Source organism: Stenella coeruleoalba, assembly GCF_951394435.1.
Source record: "Stenella coeruleoalba genome assembly, chromosome: 18".
Classification (NCBI taxonomy): domain Eukaryota; kingdom Metazoa; phylum Chordata; class Mammalia; order Artiodactyla; family Delphinidae; genus Stenella; species Stenella coeruleoalba.
Genome location: NC_137164.1, coordinates 25,117,772 through 25,139,115, shown reverse-complemented (window position 1 = coordinate 25,139,115; position 21,344 = coordinate 25,117,772). Strand labels below are relative to the sequence as shown.

Below are 21,344 nucleotides of genomic sequence, written 5' to 3'. Positions count from 1 at the left end.
CCTTAAAAAACTAAAAATAGAACTACCATATGACCCAGCAATCCCACTACTGGGCATATACCCTGAGAAAACCATAATTCAAAAAGAGTCATGTACCACAATGTTCACTGCAGCTCTATTTACAACAGCCAAGACATGGAAGCAACCTAAGTGTCTGTTGACAGATGAATGGATAAAGAAGATGTGGCACATATATACAATGGAATACTACTCAGCCATAAAAGGGAACAAACTGAGTTATTTTTAGTGAGGTGGATGGACCTATATGGGGAAAAAAAAAAAAAGTGGTCATGAAGAACCTAGGGGCAAGACGGGAATAAAGACGCAGACCTACTAGAGAATGGACTTGAGGACACGGGGAGGGGGAAGGGTAAACTGGGACAAAGTGAGAGAGTGGCATGTACATATACACAGTACCAAATGTAAAATCGATAGCTAGTGAGAAGCAGCCGCATAGCACAGGAGATCAGCTCAGTGCTTTGTGACCACCTGGAGGGGTGGGATAGGGAGTGTGGGAGGGAGGGAGACGCAAGAGGGAAGAGATATGGGGATATATGTATATGTATAGCTGTTCCACTTTGTTATAAAGCAGAAACTAACACACCTTTGTAAAGCAATTATACTCCAATAAAGATGTTAACAAAACAAAAGCAAAACAAACAAACCAAAAGAAAGGCCTTCTGATGTAATAAGTGCCATAACTGAACAGATATAGATCCCACACCATTTTACCAACAAGATTAAGAGAAGGAAGAAGAAACTTTAAGAGGATTCAACCCATAAATATATGATAAATTATGTTAAAGGCATGGGGAATATTAAGGGGGGGAGGCAACCCTTTCTTCAAGTAGTTCAGCATTTATCTGGGAAATTAATAATGTATATATAAAAATTTAACGGGCAAATGTATATAATGACATTAAGTCATGTAGGAATAACAGGATAAAGTTGTTAATTCCTGAAGGGATGATTTTAGGATAAGTTCCTGGAATAAGTAGGTTTTGTCCTAAAATCTTGAAAGATGATTAGAACTTAAACAGGTAACAGGTATGAATGTGGAAGATCAAACAGTGGGGAAGCAGAAAAGCATTTGGGAAAATCATACAGTAGGCTGGCAAAACTAATGTAGTACAAGAAAGAAAAGAGCATGAAACAGTCACACTATGAAAAGCTTCTAACCGTAAGTTAAGGTGTTTAGTTTGATTATACAGTCAGGAGAAATACATCAAAACTTCTGGTACAGTCCACTGTTCTGAAACACTTTCTCTTCTTCATCTGTCAGATAAACTGGATCTTCCTTCAAGGTCCAGTTCAAATGTAATTTCCATGGTGAAGCTTTCCCAAAGTTGCAGTGCCGTCAAAGGCTCCTTTCTCTGTATCCACAGCACTCTGTGCTGACCTCTGTTACACTGGGTAGTGATTGCCAAACACTGAATGAGAATTAACGGGCAGCTTGGTGAAAAGACAGCAGTTTACACTTTAGCTTCTAGGAATCAGCAGAGTGAGCCAATTTACACCCTAAGAACGAAAGTCATAAGACCACCTCCTTACATTGGGATGGGATTCTATAAAAATATTTTTTTTACTTTCCCTAGCATGTCACCAAGGTTCTCCCTAGTGAGCTGAGTCCGTTAAGCACAAATAACTATGATTTGCTAAGTTCTACTTTTAGAACCAACAACTGAAAAAACATATAATGTAATGATATACCAAAATTATAAAAAGCATTAAACTAACAGCTGTTTTTCACTCAATTAACTTCTGGAATATTTGAGCATATAGTCAAGTTTCCTTCTCTTTAGATACTTAGGTCCACAACCTTCAGCTTTCTTTTTATCTCATACATTCACCAGGCAAACATACCTGTTCAATAAGGTCAAACCAAGGCACTTTCAAATGAAAGTATACTGTAATTCAATACCGACAGTGTTGCTCTCCCACAGAAGTACCTCGCTCTCACCTACAAATAGGCCCAGTTTGGAATGGATAGCAAGAACAGACTTCTAAATGGCTTGTCAGAAATAACAATATTGATATTTCTTTTCCAACACCCCTTTCCTCATTCCTGCCTAAAGTTCTTCCAAGCAATTCTGAAAAGAGTACGAATTGATATAAGGGAAAATGATCAAGGTGGTGGAAACCACACATTAATGGTGTCAGTTTCTTTAGACGACTACATTAATAACCACAGACCATAACTAAAAACAGGAAATACATTCTAATCTGATACCTTCAAACAGTGATTTTATAAAGACCAACCAATTAAACCAATATAGGATCATAAAACAGAACAAATTATTTTAAAGATACAAATACTTCTTAACTTTGAAAAGTCAAAATCCCAACAGAGTTATGTAACTTAACAAGTCAGTTCTAAAATTCATTCAAAACTCTATCCCAATTTTGGAGGGGGGAAGAATACCTTTATCAGATATCAAATCTATGAAGTGATACTAATGAAAGCAATGTGAGATTGGCACAATACAAAACAGGTAAATGGAATAAAATACACTAGGGCAAGTTCAAAACTAAAGTCTATACATATGGTTATTTAGTATACAACAGAGGCAGCAGTCTAAGTGTGGAAATCATAAAACACTCAATAAATGGTGAAGGGCCAATATCCCCATTTGTGGGAGAGGAGAGTCGTCAGATCCCTATACCTCACATCCTACAAAAGTAGATTTCAGGGCTTCCCTGGTGGTGCAGTGGTTAAGAATCCACCTGCCAATGCAGGGGACACAGGTTCGAGCCCTGGTCCGGGAAGATCCTACATGCCGCGGAGCAACTAAGCCCATACTCTACAACTACTGAGCCTGCGCTCTAGAGCCCGCGCTCTAGAGGCCGTGAGCCACAACTACTGAAGCCCACTAGCCTAGAGCCTGTGCTCTGCAACAAGAAAAGCCACCACAGTGAGAAGCCCACACACCACAACCAAGAGGAGCTCCCGCTCGCCGCAACTAGAGAAAGCCCACACACAGCAACGAAGACCCAACACAACCAAAAATAAATAAAATAAATTAATTTTTTTTAAAAAAAAGTAGATTTCATATGGACTAAGGAGTTAAACCTATAAAATATACTAGAAGAAAATATAGGAGAATATTTAATAGTTTTAGGGGTAAGAAAAGCTTTCCTAAACGAAAATCACCAAAAAAACTGGTAAATTTTATGACATAAATATTTAAAATTTCTATAGGGCACAAGATATCATATTGTTAAAAGACAGTACCAGATTGGGACAAAATATCTGCATCACATGTCATAAAAAGAGAGTTAACCATTGACTGTACAGTGAATTAGAAGACAATGACACTGATGTAAATTTATAATATATAAAGAACTACCAGGCAAAAGGATATTATTAATTCAAAGAAAATTCAAATCAACAATAAATAAAGCTAATGGAACAATCGCACAACCTCAATACTAGTAGTCAAGAAAATGCAAATTAAATGGTAAAATTTAATTTTTTTAATGTAATTTTTTTCACCCAAAAGACTGAGCAAAAAAAGGATTTCTGTTAGTGACGGTTTGAGAAATATACTGTTAGTGGTAGTAGAAACTGATACAGTTTTTTGAATATACTTTTAGTAAACTCAGTAATTCTACTTTTAAAAATTTACTACAGAAATAGTCATACAAGTGTACAAAGATACACTACAAACTTCATGCACGTGCACATGAAGTAATAAAATGACAGTGCTCAGTAAATATTACTATGTGCCAGGCACAGTTCTAAGAACTTTATATACATCAACACATTTAATTGTCACAACCCTAACTACAATACCAAGTCTGTTATTATGATCCCTGTTTTGCAGGTAAGGAAACTAAGACACAGGGAGGTTAAGTAACTTGCCCAAGGTCACAGAGAAAATAAGTAGTGGAGCAAAGATTCAAATCCAGGTGCTCTGACTCCAGTATCTGAGCTCTTAACCATTATAGGTCTATTGCCTCCCAAACAAGGATATTCATTTATAATATATTAGCAAACTAGTGGGAATAGCCAATTGCTCATGATCAAATACTGGTAAAATAAATTATAATCCATCCACCATGTAGAAAAATAAATGATGCAGAGCCGGCATACAAACACACAAATATTTATAATACATTAAGTGAAAATAAGTCACAAAAAAGATATTACATTCTTTCATTTGTATCTTAAAAACAACCTGTGTATATAGGTTGGTATGTATGTATATTGTTCTTTTGTTTAGGCCTTGGTCCAAAAAATTACACATCAAATAGTCAATACTGGTATCTTCTGGGGAGAACAGGATTAGGGACAGTAACTGAAAAGAGACTCTCACGATTTACTTTCTTTTTCTATTAGATGACTTGTTTTATAATTGGCATGCTACGACTTTTATACCAAAAACAAATTTAAGGAAACAAAAAACAACAAAGTAGAGCTACATCTACTTAATAGATAAGATGCTAATAAATCTGACACTACTGGATCTACCCCTGCAAGCATCAAGTTAAGTTTGCTGTGCTCATGGCCACAGATGGAAAAACCCTAAACCTGGCCAACTGATTATAATATAGTACAATCAGCATACATCATGGCAAGAGTATTCAACATCATTAGTGAGAGTCAAACTGCTTGGGTTCAAGTTGTAGCTCCAATATTTACCAACTGTATGTATGACTTCGGGTAAGTCACTCAACCTATCTATTCTCTCAATTTCCTCATTGTAAAATAGGGATGATAGTATTTGCCCTATGTTTCACATTTGTTAAGTCCTTATAATAATATCTGAAAAAACTAATACATATTCATTTTGTTAGATAAAAGATAAACAACTTTTTATAAATAAATAGATAGATAAATAAATAAGAAAAAATATATACGTGCATTGTGATGTTAATGCATCTCCCTATCCAAAGTCATTAATAACCTCTCCAAGTTAAACTAAGTACATCACAGATGGTAAGGGTAGGTACTGTCTTGGAAAACTTATTCTAAGCCTATATAGATACATGTATGAATGCTGCACCATGATGTAAAACGTATTTCTTATGGTTAAAGAGTGTCAAAGCCAGTGCACTGGAAGCATATACCAGTGAGCGGCTTAGAGCTCTGTCCCCTGTGGCCACATCCCAAGAACAAACCTCACCACATCTTTCATCTTCGAGGGCTGCACAGTAAACACACAGTTTTCAAACCTTAACGTATACAGAAACATACTGTTTTAAAACAAATTCAAAACACTTTCTCCTTCTAAAATGTCTTTTCTATTGTCCCTAGATTAAATCCATAAACTATTTTTAATTGGGATGCAATCTTCTCCCTCACACTTTTTTCCTCCCTAGCCAAAGCTCACCTTGATTTTACAGCACCTTAATCGAAATTCTCACCGTTTGTAGGTTTATTTATAAATGTTTTATTCTGTCTCTTCACTCAACAGTACAATACAAAGAACTAAGAAATTACAATACCCTGCCAAAAGTAAGAATCACCTAGAATAAAAGCATGATACATTATAATTGGCCTATTAAAGTTAGATATTTAGGATTAGGCTTACTTCAATATTCAAATCAACTTTATTAGACATTATTTTAAGTCTACTAGCCCTCAAAATATTTTTCCCAGTACAATGAATCTTTCTAACACATGATTTCTCTCACATCACGTCTTACATTCCCAAATAACCTGTTCAAAATGAAGTAAATTATCAAGTCCCAAGAACCTCTAGTGGGGAGGGAGGAGACCAGAATTAACTCAGTCCTTTTCTCGTTATCTCTTGGATCTTTCTTACACTCTAGAAATAGTAATTTACACATCTTGTACAAATTCAATAAAAGAAAGCCAATTTAGAAATTCTTCAGTTCAATCCCTTCATTCAGCAGATGATGAAATCAGGATCTAGAGAAGTTTAAGTAACTTCCTCAGAGTCACATGCTTTGGACTGAAATGATGTCTGATAATGAGACTGCTAACATCTTTCCATCCCCTTGAAGGAATAGTCCAGGATTATAAATCTTAATTAACCACATATATTAAAACTGTGTAATTGCAAGCAACTATTACAATCACCAGTCCTAAGAAAAATTTACATGTCTTGTCAGTATGTCATCTAGAACTTTTCAAAGTACTCTGAAATAATTACTTAAGGTATTTCCTGTTAAGTCTCATTTTACAGAAAAACAAGCTAACCCCAATAGTATTATATCCTTGTTACCACATCAAAGCTAAGGATAAGATTCTTTCTTAATGAATTAACTAGTACTTAACACATAAAATCACATTACCTCCACATTTTTAATATCTGAATTTTTACATTAATAAAGTTTCTCCTACTGTCTTTTAAAGGAAATAATTTTGAGACAAATAGAAAAAGTAAAATAATAAATTTATTAAAATCTGATTTTCTCTAAGTCTCATTCATACCTGTTGTTCATCCTCCATGACGTTACTAGCAAATTCAAATACTAGGTCGTTCTGTTGGACAACAGCAGCCATAATAAAGCATTCCCCTTAGATCCACATGAGAAAAATTCCAAACAGGTTCAAGTACCAGGCAGCAGAGTCCAGTGACCAATTTGTGTAAATAACCCAAGCTAAGTCTGTGAAGTTACTGTATACCAGGTTTTCTTTAAGGAAGGTGCTTCAAATTTTCTTGGTTCACTGGGATTTTACTTAAATTGAGGCAATTTTTCTGAAATTTTTCTTCTCTAGAACTTCTTGACCTGAAAAACATAAGTTAGTTATGAGAAAGCAATCATACTATTTTGAATATAACAGTTAATACAGACAGCAATGTCTCCAAAGCATTTTTTTGTTAATGTTTTTAAACAAAACCAACATGACTAGTGAATACAGGGTTGTTGTTTTTTTTAAAAAAAACTAGACATATATTTTCTTTTAAGATTTCATTCCTGCTAAGATAAGATCACCTCTCATTACTGAAAATTGAAGCCATTCTCCTCCCACCCGAACCCCCATTAAACTACAAAGTACTATTTATTAAAAAAAAAAAAATCTACCCAGCCATAACTAGGTTTTTTTAATTGCAATAAAGCATATATAAACAATTTCCTTCTTTCTACTAACCTAGCAAACCACACACATAGGAATTCCTACTCCATGAATAATTTCATAACATATATTTTTGCCTTAATAGAAACATTCAGACAGTATCCTTGTTAGGCCTAATATATATAAGGATTTAAAATCTGTCTAATACATTTAAAGTTTAATAGTACTATTTTAAGAGCTTTTAAAAATAAGCAGAAATAAAGCTCACTCTTTCTGTTCTTTAAAAAGGTTTCTGATAAGTAGAATGCTTTACCATGCTTAAGCCTGTCTTCGGTGGCTTCTTTTTTAATGCACTGAAATGTATCCTTATCTCTAGCACAGGCTTGCAAGCAACAGGAAGGAAACAGCACTTGACCACGTCATGGCAAATTAGAACATGCAAAGAAGTGCACTTTACAATAGAAAAACAGAAACGCAACTTAAGAGTGAAAACAATTTCGCAGCAGAGGGAGAAAAACTTTAAAGAGTGCCTGCCAAAGATGTTTGCATATTTAACAATATATTTTTTTAAAGTTACCACTACTAACAAAAGTAAAGGGAAATTAAAAGTTTATCACAATTTTATTAAATATTGCTTCATACGGTTATGGCCATAAATATGACATGAAAAGACAAAGACATAAAAATAAGCACATTAAATAACATCTAGTTCTTTGAAACAGCATTTACAATTTTAATTTTAAAGAGACAAGTTCAGGAATGAAGCTGATCTCGTGAAATCAGTTTCCCTGAAAACTTAAATCCAGCCAGTATGTGCTAGCTAAATCACATACTCATTTTCCTAATTTCAGTAAAGCCAATTTCGTATATATTGCAGACTCTAGGGGGTCATCATGGATGACTGTGGTTTCCCTAACAGGAAATCCAAAAAAAAAGTTAAGAATTCAATTCAATTCAATATTTCTACTCACTAAATTCTAACCCAGCAGTTTCCCACACCCACTCCATCTCTTTTAATAAAGACTTCAACTCCAACACTGGGAAAGTATTTTTAGCACTGTAGTTTTTGAGTACTGTACCATGTCTGGTGCGGGGGAAAGTACTTTGACCAAAATTCATCAGACAGACATAGAAACATAAAACATACATACAATATTTTCCTTTAAACTCTCACCCAATTCTTCTGTACTAGGCTTTCCTTCTTAGGTCCTCCACACAAACTACATTCATTCTTACCTCCATTTTCAACTTCTACTATTCCCCATTCCTGGAATTCCCCTCCCACTTCTCAGTACCCATTCCCATCTTCTCTATCTTTCAATGCTCAAGTCCCATTTCTTTCACAGAGCCTCCCAACCTCTATGCCTTGACCTACATGGGCCTTCAAAAATACAGTACTTATTGCCCCTACCACCAAATTAGCACTAACTGTACACTGTCTCACACTTGAAAATTATGTCCCCCTAATTCAACTGAGTACGTGTTTCAGTATCTATTATTTGCAAAGCTATGTACCAGGCACCAAAATAATTAGAGCAAAACTTCTCTGGGTAAATAACCATTGTCTAAAGTTTCTTCTGTACCTACCAAACCTCTGCGGTTTGGTAATAATAATAAAAAGGATTATATTAATGATAAAAGGTATATTTTGGATTATAATAATAATAAAATAAATAATAATAAAATAATAATAAAAAGGATTATATTAATGATAAAAAATGATAAAATAATAAAAAGGATTATATTAATGATAATAATATAATACTAATAATAAAAAGGATAATATTGGATAATAATAAAAAGGATAATAAAAGGATAATATTGACAGATATTGTTTTGAAAATCTATCACAGATATTTACGCTCTATGTATGTTCTTTGAAAGAATTACTGTAGTACTTTTGATAAGACGGAAATCATTATTCTAAACTTAAAGAACCACAGTAAGAAAGTATAACCAGAATCAAGGGATGTTTCCTGATAGGAAACATCCTATCAGGAATCTAACCTAAAGGTTAGATTCCAAAAGACTATTCCAAAATCCATTTATTCATAAATACAAAGGTGACACTGTCCCAATGACCAGTGTGAACACATCTGTGTAAAGTTTCACTTTCTTTTCCATTGCAGTCACAAACCTTTTCTTACTAGCACTTCCACAGTGCTACTGTTCTTTAATAAATGTTTTTTTTAGTCTCAAAAATAAGGACAAGCAATCAACATACCTATATCTTACAGTACACACTAGGAACCAACAGTAATCAACCGAAACTGCAATGACAGCCCATCATCACTAAGCCTTTGTTAGGATAGGAAGAGATACCTTCACTCTGTTCATTTCTATATAGAAGTTCATAAACTGAAAATGTGTAAGTAAAGGAAAGCTCCTCCATTATTTTATTGGCTTCATTAGTCCTCTGACCCTCTGTCTTCTTTCACTCTATCCCACTGCTCTTCCTCTTCTCTGAGTAGTTATACAGCCTACGGCACCAAGGTGGTTCTTGGGAAGAATTTTTCTAATTCCTGATCCAGAGGTACCACCCATACATATTAGAGGTACTTAAGTAACACAGCCTCAGTGTATTAAAATTTTTTCAGCAAGAGATGAGACTAGACACCTAGATCAATGATTCAATTTTTCATGAGTAAACTGAGTTCTGTGTCCAGGGTCTCACAATCTGAAAGCATTAACAGAATTATAACTAGAATCTTCATCTCCTCAATCAGGACTCTGTCCATGACTACAATACACAGCCTCTAAATCTACCCAAATCCTTTATGCTGTAATAGTTCAGAACACAGGTTTCTTTTTCTTTTTAAGGTTTTTTTCTTATTATTTATTTATTTAGGCCGCACCGTGCAGCTTGCAGGATCTTAGTTCCCCGGCCAGGGATGGAAATCGTGTCCCCTGCAGTGGAAGCACGGAGTCTTAACCACTGAACTGCCATGCTAGGGAATTCCCTAGAACACAGGTTTCTAAGTAAATACATATATCAAATTAGAAAAAACAAACTTCCTTCTCTAGTTCAGCTCCCGATGTCCAAATCCACTCACTAAACTGTCTAGTGGATAAGTCCGTGTCAGTGCTCCTCACAGTCAACGTGTCTACAACATGTCCAAAACTAAACTTATCATTTTACTCCTCAAATCTGCTCTAGTGTGGAAAAAACATGGGTACTCAGTGTAAAGTAGAGGCCTTTTTTCTACTCTAACAAAATTATAAGGTCTTCAGGAAATTTAAAAATTGGTTGAATTACTAACCATTAGCTATATGTATTATATTCAGGAACACTTTGCTGTATTAATAGTTTCCAAACATATTTCATTTTCAAAGTGTCACTTAGTCTTTATAAAATAACAAGTAAAAAGTGAAAACTATTAATTCAACACAAAGACACAGACAGTTAACTTACTTCACAGTTTTGTGCAGTCATCCAGTTGGGAATCCATCAAATAATAAAAACTCCCCAAGCTGGCTGTCATATCTTTCAACTCGGTAAGGACCATATTCTTATTCTTCAAGGAGACATGCCAAAGGAATGTCTCATCAATGAGGTCCTCACCGCTTATTGCCAAACTAAGCTTCAAATTTAAGGTAAAGTAGTAGCTCAAGCAAAATGGTTAGAAGCACAGGCTCTGGAATCAGACCACTTGGGTTTGAATCTTCTGCACTGTGACTTTGGACAAGTTACTTACTTAGTGTCAGTCTCTTCTTTCTGCAAAATAGGTATAAGCCACAGTTTTCTCATTCTGTAAAATGGGCATAACACCACCAACATCTAGAGCTTCTGTGAAGATGAGATGCGAATGTATGTGCAGAATGCTTGGCATATAAATTTTACCCAATAAACATTAGCTTCATTATAATCTATGTACAGTGCAAGAGATATGTAACACATGCTTGCCAGATAACAAATTATTCCTTAAGTCTCATTTCCATACTCCCTAGGAGTCTCCTTTGCCACAGCTATTTGCTAGACTCCAACAAAGAACACTATAGCCCCATTATCAACAAAAGTATAATTCTACTCCAGTGCCTAAAAATTTGGCACCTGTTTGATAAATCCAGTTGCTTCAAGGTTAGGACCACACCCTGTCTGGCAAGGCTCCCTTAACACAGAGTTCCATTATGTCCCTAATCCAAACAAAATGAATTTACTGATTGTAAATACAAAACCCTTAGCCACATTACTGGCTACTACAGCCAACTCAATGGTTAATTGTTATATAACTTATTATAAAAGATTTCAGGTATTATAAACATATGATAGTCAAAATCAGTTTTTAATACTTTTCACACTTGCCTTCTAATCCCTAATTGAATGCAAATTTAAGTTCCCTTCAAAAGGGCTTTAAACACAAGGGTCTATAAACCCATTAATTCATAATGATACTTTTAAATAATCACTGCCAACCTTTGGAAGTTATTAGGCTACCAACTCATTACGCTCAATATGAAAACTGACAAAGGGAACCAATCAAATAAAAGAGGAACAAGTTTTTAGATTAGACAGTTCTGGCCCAAAGAAGGTAAAATACACCAACTTAGAGCAATTGGGTGGTTGAATGACTACCTTTAATTTGAATGACTATCTCTAATAAAGTATTCAGACTCTGTGTGTGTGTGTGTTTGTGTATTTATAAGGTGGGGAGTATCTAAAGAACTGGAACTATGTAGTAACCCCAGATGCCAAGTACCTGAACGGAAAGTATTTTTATATGAAGTGGTAACCTGATAAACCACCCTTTTCAGCATACAGATACACCCATCGTAAGAACAGGAAGTATATTGGAAAAACCATGAAACTAGAAGAAATACAATAAAAACTAAAGAAAATAGAGCAAGAAACGTGAGAGAAGAGAAGCTATTCAAGTTAGAAATGAGAAGCAAGCAATAAATCCATAAACTGTAATGAATGGAATTCTTCTGTAACAGACCATAGTTAGGCCTTTCCAGTTGTTTTCTAGTATGGTAGAATGCTTTATATTAGCTCCCAGCAGAAATGAAAATAATAAATCAGTGGTAACAAGATAAATTCTATACAATCTTCCAAGGGTCTGCCCATTCTCAATCTGAAAAGTGTGGAATCATACACTTTTAGAACTAAAAAAGATGTAAGGATTACCTAGGACAATGCATTTGTTGAACAGTTAGAGAATTTGGGCCTAGCCCAGTCTGACTTGTCCAAGGTCACACAGACAGTTAATGACAAAGAAAGCAACAATTCTCTATTTTTCCCCAATTCCCAGCCCAATTCTCTACATTAATAGAACTTCATTAGTATTTTTCATTAGTAGAATATCTGGACAAATAAGAAATCCCTTACACATATTTGCTACCTGGTAAATCATTTTCCACATTTTTATGTGGAATAACTGAAAAAGAGGAGTTTCTAGATTTTTCTATTATTGCTTTAAATCTTAAAATTTTACTATTGTTGTTCGTTTCCAAGTTCTATCATATCATACTATCTTGCTTTACCTTTCACTCAGCCTAAAAAGGTGAAAAGGAAACATCAGTAAGCCTTTTTGTAAAGCTACCACAATAACTCATTAAAATACTTTAAAATAAATTTTATTGACATTTTTCTTGCTAGTTCTTTGAATACACTATTGCTATCACACTAAAAACTTGTAGATAAGAAAAAAAAATAATAAACACATCAAAATGTAGTTACAGTTAAGTAACCAGACTTTAACCTCCCCCAACAAGGGTAGACCCTCAGTTTCTACTGAATAAGGAAACAAACAAACAAAAAAAGACACTAATTGTAAAATAAATCTCACTGCATAGCACTCTCTAAATCATGTACTCTGTACACAAAATAGAAGAGAAAAAAATACAAGTAAATGTCACAGAGGAGCAAATCATTCCCTACTGCATTCAGGGTTCTCTTAATTCAAAAAGAAAATGTTCTATACTACCACCTTTAACTCATTTCAAATATTCAAGGAATTCAAGAAAATGTAGAAAAAGTTTAAAAATATGTTCTTGGAATCATATAAGTACCATATATATAACCATCTGTATCTTTTAAGTAGCTCTGCTGCTTTAGGCATCTTTCATTGAAACTGAGGGGGAGGGCAGGGGAAGTGAAGTACTTAGATCTTTTTCAAAAGTATATTTTTATTTCCATGTGAATGAAACACAAATTGATGTTTTTTGTATTCTGGTGATATATGCAAAGCCAAAGCAGGCCTTGGAAACCTGAATAAGCTCACCTTAGCTTCAACCATGCTAAAGTGAAACAACAACAACAAAAACCCCACAAAGTCAATATGATCAAGGGAACAGGCTGACTTCTCTATGCTTGGCCTTTTTGCTGACACCCCAGAACAGTTCCAGTACTCAGAGAACAGGCTGCAATTACTCACTCCCCAGACCTGAAAGGCCGGTTCTTTCACATTGTTCTCCACTTCCCATCATTGGCCACTTGGGCCTACCTGGTGTCACATTACACTCAGGCAGCATTTGTAGCGCCTTGCAAAACCATATCACATACCTAGACCTGTTCTTACCTGTGGTCTCAAGATTAACCCTTTTTCTGAGCATGTTCTGAAAACAAGAGAATTTAAAACCAAAGAGAAATACCCAACAGTAATCAGATAGTCTTTTAACCTTGGTCATGAAAAAAAAAAATTTACTTTCCCCAAGTGGCTGAAAGTGATAATTGTCAAAAATGTCATTTATTGGTGTTTTTATTATGCAAATAAACTGACTGAAGGAACTTTCTTTCCTCCAGCACGCAAAATCTAAACTCCGACAAAACACACCTAGCTCGGGAACACAAATATGCTGAAATGTGCTTATCAGCAAGACCTGATCAGGCAGTTAACATTTTTCTTTCTGTAACAAACAAGAATCAGCTCACAAGAAAACTGTTTCATTTCTGTGGTTGTTTATTCCCCTGTTTAATATTATCATCAGAGAAAAGATACGCTCTAGTCCAATGGTTCCCTCACCTGAGAATATGGCAGATTCCCATCAATAACAGTGTTTCCTTCTGGCCCAAAGTGAAGGGGAAAAGCCAGGGATGTTGCTGTGAAGTCCCACAGGAGATTTTGCTACAGGACACAGCTCCTGCCATCTCTAACTCCCACACTACACAATACTCTTCTAGAAGAGACTGTTACTCTGTCATGAGAAGTTTCACTCTTAGGAAGAGACACACCATCAGGTGAAAACAAAATCAAAGGTTACATGAAAAGCTTAACGGCCACAGATTGTATTTTTAGGTGATAGGAGCTCTGTGTTCAATTGATGGGTCATTACTACCTTTACTCTAGCTCCCCTTGTGGTTCTTCACCCTGCAATAGGAGTAATTAACCAAAAACGAAAATATGATCAACTTACTTCTCTACTTAAAACTAATCAACGCAACACTGTAAATCAAGTATACTTCAATTTAAAAAAAAAAAAAAGGGACTTCCCTGGTGACGCAGTGGTTAAGAATCCGCCTGCTAATGCAGGGGACACGGGCTCAAGCCCTGGTCCGGGAAGATCCCACATGCTGCGGAGCAACTAAGCCCGTGTGCCACAACTATGGAGCCTGTGCTCTAGAGCCCGCAAGCCACAACTACTGAGCCCACGTGCCACAACTACTGAAGCCTGCGCGCCTAGAGCCCATGCTCCGCAACAAGAGAAGCCACCACAATAAGAAGCCCACGCACTGCAACGAAGAGTAGCCCCCATGTACCACAACTAGAGAAAGCCCGCGTGCAGCAACAAAGACACAACGCTGCCAAAAATAATTAATTAATTAATTTAAAAAAAAAAAAACTAAGCAGTGGCTTCCACTGCCTATAAGAAAAACTTCAAATTCATTAACAGGGCTGAAGTGGCTCTTCATGATGTCCCAAAAGGTATGAGAAAAATGCAGCCAGTCAGATTTGTAAAAACGGGGTATCTGATCACCTGCACCAGAAGACTGACTGGGAATGTTCACGGACCAAGTTTAAAAAGGACACCTCTGTCACAATTTTTTTACTTCTCTTCACTCCCATCTCAAAAATAGGTACACCAGCATTTCCGCATTTTATAGTCTCTCATGGCCCCCTTACCCCACCCCCGAATTAAAGAAGCCCAAGTCGGCCCTGCCCCAATTCCCCCCAGCACCCTGTATGTACTACCCTTTCCCAGGCTTCATCTGTGCTGAATGATAGGCTCAATCCAGATCTCTCCACATCTTCTTGGGTGATCATAACCTTTTATACCTGTGGCATTTTAGCGGCCTCTTCCAAGTCACAGTGGGACCAGACTTAAGGATATAAACTCTAGAGATGCAAAGCATTTTCACCTTTTCCCAAGTCACCAACAAGTTTGATGGACTCAAAGATCCTTGTGCACAAAACTTCCTGCTCACTATGTGCGAGAATATCCCCAATTTCATAGCATACCCCTTTTCTTCTCTAGATAATAGAAATCTAGTTTAAATAAGTTTGGATATAATCAAAAGATTCTGACGCTCCATGTCAAGATCCTTAAAATGGGATTCCTCCTACAATCATCCTCGTTAAGTACCTGGCTCTCACCTAAGATGCTAAACTCAATGACACCAAAAAAAACTAGAAGCAGTAAAACCACAAGATGAGAGATGAGAAAGTGGAGGGGCATGGGCTTAGTATAAATTACACATGTAACTTCGTATCTTCCTATTGTACATACCTTAAGTTGAAGCAAACTTTAAATATCATTCACAAGTAATATAAAGATTTATAATACAGGGAATTCCCTGGCAGTCCAGTGGTTAGGACTCCACGCTTTCACTGCCGAGGGCACGGGTTTGATCCCTGGTCGGGGAACTAAGATCCCACAGGCCGCATGGTGTGGCAAAAAAAAAAAAAAAAAAAAGATTTATAATACAGAACAGTTCAATTTTTAGGCCTTCCACAACATCCATTTTCAGAAGCAACCATGGTCTACTGATTGACTTGGTGGTAAAAAAAAAAATTGGTGAATATTTAGTGAACTTCCCCTTAGCTCAGCACTGTGGGAAAGACAAAGAGATACTGCATGGGCTTGTTCCTGTGAAGCTCACAATCTAGTTCAGGAAACAAGACCAAGAGAGAAAACAACTGAACACCAAAAGTTAGCATTTAATTAAACGCTAATAAAGCTGATCAATACTGTAGCATTTCAGAAAAGGGGACGGTCAAATGGATCAAGGGAACACTTTAGACAATAAAGGACTTAAACTCAACCTTAAAGTGACATAGGATGTGGAGAGACCACAGGGAAAGGGAAAGTGTGTGTATGTGCATGTTTGCTTATATGTGCATACATGTGTACATATGTGCATGCATATGTGTGTGTGTGTGTGTGTGTGTGTGTGAGAGAGAGAGACAGAGACAGAGACAGAGACAGAGACAGAGACAGAGAGAAGGCTGAGACACAGAAGAATAAAGAGAATCAAAACCTACCAAAGTACGTTTGGAGATAGTTAACAGCCTGACCAGAGCTAAGAGTTGACAATGGGAAATAGTAGAAAATGTGGTTAAATAAGCAAAGCAAAACCAATTATGGAGGGTCTTGAAAGTCAGGCAGTGGAATTTAGGCTTGATTTGGAAAGAAGAAGTGCAAAGTTCCTGGAGGTTTTCATATCCGGTTGCAACAACAGAGTGTGGTCCCAAGATTACAAAGCCCAGTGCAAGTGGGATCTGGTAACTACCATCTAAAAATGATGAGGACAGTTTAAACAAACATTCCATAGCTTGACTGCTACACTGATAACTTCTAGCCACTGATGTGTATACTGTCCTCCTTAAATTCTTCATTAATTACTTGTAATAGAGATTCTCAACAATGATTTTTAAACTACCCAGGGTGTGGGGAAGTTATTCAAAACAAACAAAAATCACTAGTTTACTTCAACTTTTTGTTCTCTGCCTAAGGATTGGAAGAAGGGAGAAATAGGAAAATAAAATTTTCAAAAAGATATGACTTATTACGATATAACCTTTCTTACAAGTTCTTCAATTGAACATCAAAATTGTCCTACATCCATTTGGATACCAGTGAAACTTTGAAATCTATGAACTCACTGCATCTACGGATGATTGTATATTGCCATTTAGTATTAAGTATTTTGAAAAGATGATGCTGATTCAGTTAGTGAAGAAGGATATGATACCCATGACAGATGAAAGTTTCTTAGTCACTTAATAGAGACTTCTATCACCAACTTTCAAGGAATCTACTTCCTTCCAGGGTGATGTTTAAAAGAGAGATACTCCTGTAAGGATGTCTAGCTGCATTAAACTTGCTCTTTGTTAGAAGTATTTTCTGCTTTATGGCTTTGCCTTACTCTTTGGAAGTTCAAGAATTCAAAGTTGCTTTAGTAGATATAACAGGCACTTATTAGATTTTTAAAAATACTTTAGCATGAAGACACATCCAGAAATTGTACAACAGCACAATAAGGTCCATTTACGTGATCATTTGTTGGTAATATCTTAGTGTCTAATAAGTGCTTTTACAATTTATAAAGCAAGACATATATACTACTTTACGTAATTCTTAAACATCTCTACAACCACTGATGTTTTTGCACAGATACGAAAAAACCATGATACTTATCCTCAAGGAATTTAAGAAAGAGATAACAAATTAGAAATAAATAAGAAGAAAATAATAGCTACTATTTACATGTGCCAGGCCTTATGCTACAGTATGTTGCTATATCTGTCATTTAATCTTCATATCAGTAATAACCATGCATTGACAAAGCCAACCAAATAAGGGCAAAAGGACTTTGTCATGGTCACCACCATACTCCCACAGCTTACACAGACGGCCCATGGTAACTATTTGTCAAAGGAATACTCAAGATGCTCAGAGAGAGTTTGAGCACGTCTGACTTCAGCTCCTGCTCATTCATCTATTCATACACTCCACTGAGTACCTACAACATGTTAGACTCTATTCTAGGTGGCAGGAATACAGCACAGAACAAAACAGACCAAAACTTCTGCCTTTGAAGGGCTTCTAATCTGGTGATCTTGATGTTCCCCCTCAAAATATTCTGCTTTAAAAATGTGAGACTATCACGCAATACAGTTATCTTACAACCCATGAACAGAAGAAACTCTGCCCCTCTCCTCCCATGTCTAACTTCCAGGTACCTCTTGATCCCTGGCAACTAGACACAGAAAATGTGACCTCTCCCACTCGAAGTGGACAGTAAGAGTTGTGGGAGAATTTCTTACCTTTCAGACCATCTGTAGGCACATAAGGAGAGGCGAAGGGAAAATTTGAGGTGAAAATAGATACAGCTAAATCCAATGGCTGACTTCTTCCAGGCAAACCTCAGGGCCTCTATTTCACTTTAATTTTTAATTTGACTTTGAGTTAATTGAAATTTAACAACAACCAAAAAAGTCTGTTGGAATTTTTTTAAAGCATTCCCTTCACAAATATAAACACTTCAAGGAAGAAGAGAAAATTCCCCCTGTATTATCTTTTCCTATATACTAGGTGGCCTTCAGAAATCACATCAGTACTATCTACATTCTTTTATTTATTTCACAAGTGCTCATTAGGGACCTATCTGCCAGACACCAGTGGGTAAGGGAGAAGGACAGGAAAGAAACACTATGACACTACGGGCAATCAGTCTATCAGCTAAGACAAAAGATGTAGCAGAAGTGGCTACAAAGCTTATTCTCCCATAATATTCAGTAATTATTTGCTGGGGGGACATTGCAGATAGAAGAAGCTAAGGAAAACCTAAAAGGTTAAATCACTGAATAATAGGTAAAATAGTAATTTAATGAAAACAAACCTTTTCCTAAAAGGACACAAGATTTAGCATCAGAAGACCTGCATCCAAATCCTAGTCCTGCCATTTACTAACTTTATTTTCTTGGATAGGTCAACCTCTGTGGCCTTCCTTTCATCATCTTAAAGTTGTACCTAGTAAGATTTTCCTTTGTAAACCATAAAGTGCTCTAAAAGTTTTAAAAAATACTGATAAACCAAAATACAAAAATAAATTAATGCTTGTCAAAATTTTGAGACCAACATACTAGCTTATCATTTCATATTGCATGTATACCATAGATACAAATTTGAATGCCAGTCTTTTATGACCTATAAAAATTTCACAAAAGTAAACACATTTTATATTTTCTATATCAAACATCTAATTGTCATCCATACAACCCATATAACACAAAACAAGACTACAACATGCCTAGAATCAACAAGTGACAAAAGTTTAATGAAACAAGCTTTATACCTAACTGGTCTCCCGAATGGGAAATTAGAGCAGCAATTGTACATCTGTGTCTCTGTTCCTCTCATCGTGGTTTAACTGACAGGAAGCAGAGAACAAGATATGGCATACAAACGTCAAGTATTTCCTGCCTTCTCTGCTACATCTTTATGTCTTGTTTTATAAATAGTCCAATAGTTTATGTGAAAAGGTATCAAAGCTTGGTGTCAGAAGTATAAGATAGAATTGGTAAAGAGTGTTTATGAAAACAGAACAATTAAAAAGGTATTCTGAGGTTGGGATCTAAGTTCATTACAAACATGAAGACTCGTTATTAATAGATTTCTTAAGAAGTATTCTTAGGAGTAAGTACCTTACAAATTAAGACTTGAAAACCACAATGAGTGAGTAAAAAAATCAAGTCTCTGAACAACAGGACAGCCCCCAAACTATTTTACCCAACTGGTTAGGTAAATAACATGTGACCACCTAGACAGAAGACGCTCTCCCCACCCTGCCTTTACCTCTCAAAAAAGATAACTACCACCAAAAACAAAACAAAAAACCACTTTGAACAACTGACTCAAAACAGCAGGACAGACACCTTGCCTCTTTGATCTCTGGTCATTTTTACCATGGCTTCTTGTGAGCACTTCTCCCTGATTACAATTTGTGTTCCCCCCCAATCAAACTACCTCCACTCCCTTGCTCTCTTCTCAGTATATCCAAAACATGGCTCACATTATCTATTCACATATGTTCTCCAACTATACGCAAAGCAAATAGAACTCCATTCCCAATAGGTGAATACTTATTACTGTTTTAAGTCATTTTAAGCAAGCTTGCAATTAATTACAGCTAAAACAGAGATGCTCACTTTTCATCATGCCTAGCTGCCTCCCCAACTAATAATTCCTAAGAATCACCTCAATTCATCACTCATATGCGTCATATTCCATAAAAACTTGGGCACAATACAGCCATCTTCTCCATTGGTCAATTCTTACCTAAGCTGTAAGTTACCACAACTACAATTTCACCAGGCTATAGTGCTATTTGTCTCTAGGTCAATGTCCACAATGACTCAATATTTTACTGCAAGTAAGCTCATCTTATGGTCTTTCTTTCCTAAAGAGAATTTAATATACATGTAATAATCAGCTTTAAACATGGCACCATGTTCCTAAAGCAAGTAACATTTCTTAAATGAGTATCTTGGAAAACAATTTCATTTTTATTCAGTATTTTTCAATGAAAATATCTAGTTCATTCTTTTCAACAGTGTTAAGAGCTACTAGTGCCTTCCTAGCATATCTTTGGTATATTTCTGCTCTTACTTGTAAATATATTACCCTCAACTGTCCCCAGTATCTAGGGAATAAATGCTCCCTGAACCCTAAGGGAATTGTCCATTTCCTTACACATTAGCTCCCTTCCCACAGCCTCTGGCTCTGATGCTTGGGTCGAACCACCCGAAAACGGTCAGAAAAGTCTCAGGACATCTGCAGAGAACCTGGCGTCTACCACTTCTCAACAATCAAATATGCGAACAATGGTGAGCAGCTGTTCTATTCTTCCAAGTGCAGACGAACAGTACACCTTCCTTTCAGTTTATTCGGAAGACTAACAGGTTATAAATGATCCTATAACAGCCCACATATTTGTCTCTGATCCAAAGACGAAAGGATCAAATATAACACCCAGCTTAACAGTTCATGCCATAAAACGTTCTGAATAAACAACATAAATTTCTGTTTCTAAATATGAACTGTCTCTCAAACTAAAACACATATAACGTTAATTCAGATTATTCTAATTTAAATCTAAAATCTTCACGTTCTTTTTCTTTATGCTTTAATATATGTGTGCTTTGTGTGGTATATATTTAACCTTATATAAATAGTATAATACTGTATATATTCTTCCAGCATACTTTAACAAGCTTCTTTAAGACATAAAATTCTAAATAAACACAAAGATTACCTGGAAAGGAATTTTAAACATTCGCTAGGACTCAGTGCTTAGAAAAATATTATTACCAAAGAAAGATAAATCATGATTATTAGGCTTCAATTATAACAAACAGAAATATCTAAGATGCAAAAAGCAGCCCATCTTCAGTGATGCCTCTCACAAAGTGTTCTG

The 21,344-nt window shown here is 36.0% G+C and overlaps 1 protein-coding gene across 7 annotated transcripts in view; it reads right to left on the bottom strand.

Annotated features, from left to right (window-relative positions):
* ELF1 (E74 like ETS transcription factor 1) overlaps positions 1-21,344 on the bottom strand; it is a 106,245-nt gene that overhangs the window by 47,895 nt on the left and 37,006 nt on the right. For 3 of the 7 annotated variants that reach the window (XM_079903203.1, XM_079903209.1, XM_079903205.1), the window contains exon 2: positions 6,401-6,699. In XM_079903203.1, the coding sequence (XP_079759329.1) occupies positions 6,401-6,472 (72 nt within the window). In that variant the 5' untranslated portion in view covers positions 6,473-6,699. Of the gene's footprint in view, positions 1-6,400; positions 6,700-7,063; positions 7,083-7,256; positions 7,275-7,301; positions 7,492-10,683; positions 15,080-21,344 lie in introns of those variants that run through there. The other 4 variants (XM_079903206.1, XM_079903204.1, XM_079903207.1 and 1 more) reach the window with 4 other exon arrangements.